Consider the following 5,849-nt stretch of genomic DNA (forward strand, 5'->3'; position numbering starts at 1 on the left):
TCTCAGAGTTCTACCTAAATAGAGCTTTAGACAAAATAATTAGAAAACATAGATCTGGTTGCTCTTCTGTTCACATTGTTAGACAAAAGTTCAGGCACGATTTCAGGGTTTTAGTCGGATCCTGTGCGGGAGCGGCTCATGCTGCGAGGACGAAAACCCCGCTGCAGGCGAACGGGACGCAGAAGTAAGTGCACAGGTAGACCTCAGGTGAGTTAGTGTACGACGCGATTAGTTAGTTCCCAGAAAAAGCCCGGAGAAGCTGCGTCTCGGCTCCGCGAGGAGTCGGTGTAAGTAGACGAACCCTGCAGCTTGTATTTACAGCGAGCCAACAACGCGACGGATTATAAAGCTGCGTCAACGAAACGAGGAAAAGTTAAAGCAGAGGACACGGCGAGCTACAGTCGGTGCTACGAGGAACAAAAAAAACAACAACGCAGGACTCCAGATGGAACGTATTCGAGACAACGAAGCCGAAGCGCGACAGAGTTCGTCCTCGAAACTCGACTCATCTCGAGGTATTTTGGCAAAAAAAAAAAAACCCGTCAGGTGATTTTTATACACGATGAACCCGCAGAAGAAGAAGCTTAATGTTCAAAACCTGCTGATGCAAGAACGTCCAGTTTGTAGGCACTGAGTAAAGCCGCTGTTTTACCGTCGACATACGTTGTGCTTGGTTGGATTTAGGGAACGAACGGCCGCAGAGCAACGGGAGGGTTTTACTGCTGAGGGTAAAGAAGGAAAAAGATGGAACAGAAAACCTCCCAACTGTCATAAACGCTGGCTGAGCTGGTTTTAACCTCAGAGAGAGTTTAAATAATCAAGACGAGCATCTGGAAATAAATCATTCCACATAAATCAACCAAATCTGACCAAAGCTCCCCAGAATCATCGGATTCTTCATCTACAGGATCTTTACTGTATTTATTGAAGCCGTGCAAAGTTTCAAACATCCATCCAGGTGTCACAGTTAAAGACTAAATCTAGTTTTTGTTGAGCGCTCTTGATCTTTTGGACAATTCTTATGTTATTTCAGACAAATCTGACGCCATCGTGGACGATTCTGAAATCGTTCTGGACAGATTTTGAACGATTTTGGACCCAATCTGAGTCACTTTGGGGATTTTTTGAGTCACAAATTTGGTGTCATTTCGATCAAATTCATTTAGTAGAAATTTAGAATCGTTCAACGATTTTTAAATCATGTTTGACCAATTTTGAGCCAATTTTGTCAATTCTTTGATCATTTTTTTGAGTCACTGTTGACTGGATTTTGTCAGTTTTTTATATTTTAAAAAGTATTGGACGATAACACATCCAGGGTACCAGTGATTGGTTCTATGACTCCATGTCATAGACATTAAACTGATCTGGAGTCAGACTGTTCACACTATGAAACATCCCATAATACTGATGCTACCAGCTGCTGACAGAGGAAATGAACCAACAGATTAAGTCCAAAATTGTCTAAAATGACGCAAAAATGATCCAAAATTAAGGTAAAATTTGTTCAGAATGACATTAAAATGGTCTAAAATGACAAAATCTTACTTAAAATCACTCAATAATTGTCCAAAAATGATTTCAAACAGAGCTAAACAGAAACCAGATCCAGTGTTCGGACTGTGACTCCTGGATGGATGTAGAACTGATCTGGTGTCAGGTTCTACCAGAACCCAGACGTGTTCTTCCTCCTAAATGTCATGTGTCTATCTGCTGTACTGATGAAGTTCTGAGGCTCAGAAATGATGGAAAAAGTCCATTAAAAAGTGTGAAATGACTCGATAATTGTTGAAAACGGCTGGAAAAAAAATTTAAAAAATCAACAAAATCCCCCAGAAATGGTTCAAAGTGACGTAGAAGTATCTCAAAGTTACACAGAAATGATTCAGAATGACTCGAAAACTGTTGAAAATGACTGAAATGGTGAAAAAAGGACAAAAAAAAAAATCAAATTCCTCAAAAATGAAATGAAAACTTGTTTTTTTTCCCTCCTAAATGTCATGTGTTTATCGTCTGAGGCTCAGAAATGTTGGAAAAAGTCCATTAAACATTGACAGCATGATGGTAAAACGTCATTAAAAACATTACTGTAGATGAAGAACCAGCTGATTCTGACTTGACTCAGATTTGGTTGATTTTACGTGGACTGACCCAGATGTCAGAAACCAACCAACCCAGCTCACGGTGTGCAGACTTTTTAAAAAAAACGTCCATAAAACCGACAGACTTGAAGGAGGAGGGATAACGTTTCGGGTGACAGCGGAGAAACATTCAGACAAACAGAACGAAGCTCGGACCGGCTGAGGACCGGCCGACCACCGCTGCAGCGTCCGATGCATAGCTGAGTTTTGCGGGCAGACGAGCAGAAAGGAGCGGATCTCGTTGTATGAAATGCAGAGAGATCCCAGATGTGCAGCGTTTGGTGGGATCCAGCTCGTCCTCGTGAACGGTTTCATTCAGCCCTCTGAACACGGGCCGCCCAGCTGCTGCCTCTTGTCGCCTCTCGTCATCCGCCACCAGTGTTTTCCTCCGTCGCCCCGCCGCCGCCGCCGCCTCGTCATTATCTCATGGTGGAGGAAGCTCTGAAGTAGGAGAGGAACTTGAAGCAGAGGCTCACCACAAAGTACCAGATGTTTCTGGCCATCTGCGACCTGGCGATGAAGACCCGCCAGATCAGCACCACCAGGACGGTGTTGAAGCTGTAGCGGATGTTCCTCAGTCTGGGGGTAGAAAGAATATTTTAAAAAATCAGTCATCAAAAGACGAGTTAAATCTGTGCAGCCCAGTTCCTTCATAGAGAGTGTTAAAGGTTTCATTTTTAATTCATGCTCGTTCCTTTTAATTCCTGAGGATCTTCTGTTTCTGCGTGCTGGAACGTTTACACGAGCTTTGTTGGTGCTCAGAGGATTAACGTTTCTGTAAGTGAACCATCTGAAGATAAGCTCTCATTTCTACCAGATGTGAGGGTTTAATGGCAGATTTATCTACAGAACTCTTCTTCCTGTGTCGGTAGGAGGCCGCCGGATTACACGTCTGACAGATGTGACAGATGTGAGTGCAGATGTCTCACTTGTTGAGGTGTTTGCGAGCGGCAGGAAGCCCCGACAGCTCCTCGTTCAGGACGTATTTCTTGGTTCCCATACAGTAGTTCTCCATGTACTCGGCCCAGTGCAGCTGACGCACATCGAAGTTAAAAACCTGCAGGAACAAAACCAGCAAACACCTTCAGTGACCTCCGGCATCAGATTTAATATCAGAGATGTAACTGATTAAGATTTACTACAAACATATTCAAAAGTGTAAAAAAATGTTTATGAGCTGAAAATAGAACTGCAGAAAGCTGAGAAGATAAGCTATGCTACGATATGTTTCAACAAGCTAAGATTAGCTAAGCTAAGACCAGCTACAACAAGTATAGATAAGCTATGCTAAGATAAGCTACAATAAGCTAACATTAGCTAAGCTAAGACAAGCTACAACAAGTATAGATAAGCTACGCTAAGATAAGCTACAATAAGCTAAGACTAGCTGAACTAAGACAAGCTAAAACAAGTGTCAATAAGATAAGATAAGACTGGCTAAGACATGCTAAAATAAGCCAAGATAAAATGAACTAAAATAAGATAGAATAAGCTAAGATTAGCTAATATACGGCAAGCCTCAACAAACATAGATCAGCTAAGCTAAGCTAAGATTGGCTAAGACATGCTAAGATAAGCAAAGATAAAATTTGGTAGAATAAACTAAGCTAAGCCAAAATAGGAAAAGTTAAGATAAGCAAAGCCGAGATAAGCAAAGCTGAGCTAAACTAATCTAAGACTAACCATGATAAGATTAGCCAAGCCAAAATAAAGCTAAGATAAGCAAGGTCGATAAAATAGAGATAAAATAAGCCAAGATAAACTAAGTCAAACCAAGATAACAAAAGATAAACAACATGTGTGGAAAGATAAATGCAAAAAGAGCCATGAAATGACAAAAACGAGACACTGAATGACACAACCAACACAGACAACAGGAAAGACAAGACGCTAAATTATTAAATCAACACATGGAACAGTAGAAACGACAACAAGACTCAAAATGACTTGAATGAAAAAGTCTGGAGAAGCGGGAAACAAGGAAATAGTTAAATATCTGTAGTATGTAGAGTCACAATTTTACCAAAAAACACCAAGAAACTGCTTAGAATTCAGACAACGTACTCGTATAATGTGCTGAATTGGATTCCTTTTGTGGAACTAAGCTTCTGTAAAGACTCATACTGGAGTCCACCAACGCGCCTTTCAGAGACGCTGCTGAACGACGTCTTTGTTCGCTACACACCGACGTCAGCACAATGAATGTGTGCAGTAACCGGCCTCCTATCAGACATTAACTCAGTCAGTCTGCTGCCGCCACACTGTGTAACGTCTGGCCCACGTTCACATACCTTCTTGTCCTCGGGGCTCATCTGGGCCAGCAGCATGGCCACGTTGTCGGTGTTCCACACCCAGGAGTGGCTGGTGAAGTACTCCAGCACCATCATGGCTTTGTGGAGGCGGCTGATCGTCTTCATCATCCTGCGACGGCCGGCAGAGGAGGAGGGAGGATGATGATGAGGAGGTAGGAGGAGGAGGTAGGAGGAAGAAGAGGCAGGATTGGAATAGATGACAGTGACGAAGAAGAAGGAGAAGGTGCCTCAAAAACAAATATCAGTCATTCAACAAAAATGAATGCAAAACCATTCCACACGATCAAATAGTTTAGCTTCAGCATTAAGCAACAGGTTCGACCAGCTGAATACAGCATAAACAAACACTATCAATCCTGTTGTCTTGAGTTGAATCACCTCTAATAAAGTACTCAACACAAAACCTAAAGTTGCACCAACAGAGTCCATAATGCTGAAATAAGCTATTTAATTGTGTAGAAATGCTCTCTGTGTTTTTTTTAAAGGTGTTTTTTTTTGGACTGCAAATTAGATTGACTGAATCCAATTCATGTTAAGTTGTTGCATATCGTGCAAATACTACGCTGTCTAATCGTGTTCATCTCGGGAAACATGAACAAAGTGTGCGTCAGGCAGTCACTTTCCTTTTTGGAGAGCAGAGGTTGAACCATCTGAAAGAAATATTTAACTACCAAGACCAACATGGTTAAATGTACTCTTCCAATTTAATATTTAACGCTGCAAGATGTGCACATGACATGTCGGCCACGTCTTCTTTCACTTTAAGCCGTGAGAATGACTTCAATCAGCTCAACAGATTCGATGAAGCAGATTTTGATTCCAAAGAGGTGATGGTTTGAGCTGTACAGTGCTGCGAGTCGATGGAAACCACAAACCACGTCAATGTTGTCGCTGTCCTGTGAAAAACCTCCAAAATATCTTTACAGATTTGTGACTGATGATGAATTTATCAGCTAATACAATTATATCCAAGGGCCGCTTTTTAAAACGTAGGACGCCAGAATGTCTCTGGACATACCTGGACAGACCTACAACCAAACAACTGAGAGTTCATGTTGGCAGCAGAGAGCATTGTGGGAGTTTAACTAGCAACGGGACCACGAGAAAGACTCTGAGGAGGTTGATGAGCTCAAGACTTAAGACCAAACTGATGAGTTAAACTTGCAGAGGCCATGTTCCACATTGGTGTCAACGACGTAAAAGTATACATGCCGACATAACAACCCTATCGTTCTACTTCCTCCATAGACCTGGAGTTACGTTTAGTAAGTACTATTTGTTGATGTTTTGGTGCATTCTGAGTTCACGTAGAAATATCTGCCATGAGTTCCTGCAGTGGAAATCCACCTATTATCAACCTTCCTACAGAGTCTGATAGCCCCTAATAGCTAGTGAT

At 42.0% G+C, this 5,849-nt stretch overlaps 1 protein-coding gene across 1 annotated transcript; it reads right to left on the reverse strand.

Moving 5' to 3' along the window:
- Positions 1-1,973: 1,973 nt before the first annotated feature.
- LOC103375048 (fatty acyl-CoA reductase 1-like) lies at positions 1,974-5,843 on the reverse strand. The gene is made up of 3 exons (XM_008305241.1): positions 4,433-5,843; positions 3,071-3,198; positions 1,974-2,720 (listed from the first exon to the last, which is right to left on the reverse strand). Exons 1-3 carry the CDS (start codon positions 4,559-4,561, stop codon positions 2,561-2,563), a joined length of 417 nt encoding a protein of 138 aa, XP_008303463.1. The 5' UTR covers positions 4,562-5,843; the 3' UTR covers positions 1,974-2,560.
- Positions 5,844-5,849: the final 6 nt, after the last annotated feature.

The sequence above is a fragment of the Stegastes partitus genome, unplaced genomic scaffold, assembly GCF_000690725.1.
Source record: "Stegastes partitus isolate 25-593 unplaced genomic scaffold, Stegastes_partitus-1.0.2 Scaffold2449, whole genome shotgun sequence".
NCBI classification, from domain to species: domain Eukaryota; kingdom Metazoa; phylum Chordata; class Actinopteri; family Pomacentridae; genus Stegastes; species Stegastes partitus.

Excerpts from the sequence above, each read along its gene's own strand:
- LOC103375048 (XM_008305241.1), bottom strand. The coding sequence starts at position 4,561 with ATGATGAAGACGATCAGCCGCCTCCACAAAGCCATGATGGTGCTGGAG. Across the intron at positions 3,199-4,432 it reads TGAGCCCCGAGGACAAGAAG|GTTTTTAACTTCGATGTGCG; the intron begins GTATGTGAACGT and ends TTGTTCCTGCAG. Across the intron at positions 2,721-3,070 it reads GCTCGCAAACACCTCAACAA|ACTGAGGAACATCCGCTACA; the intron begins GTGAGACATCTG and ends TTCTACCCCCAG.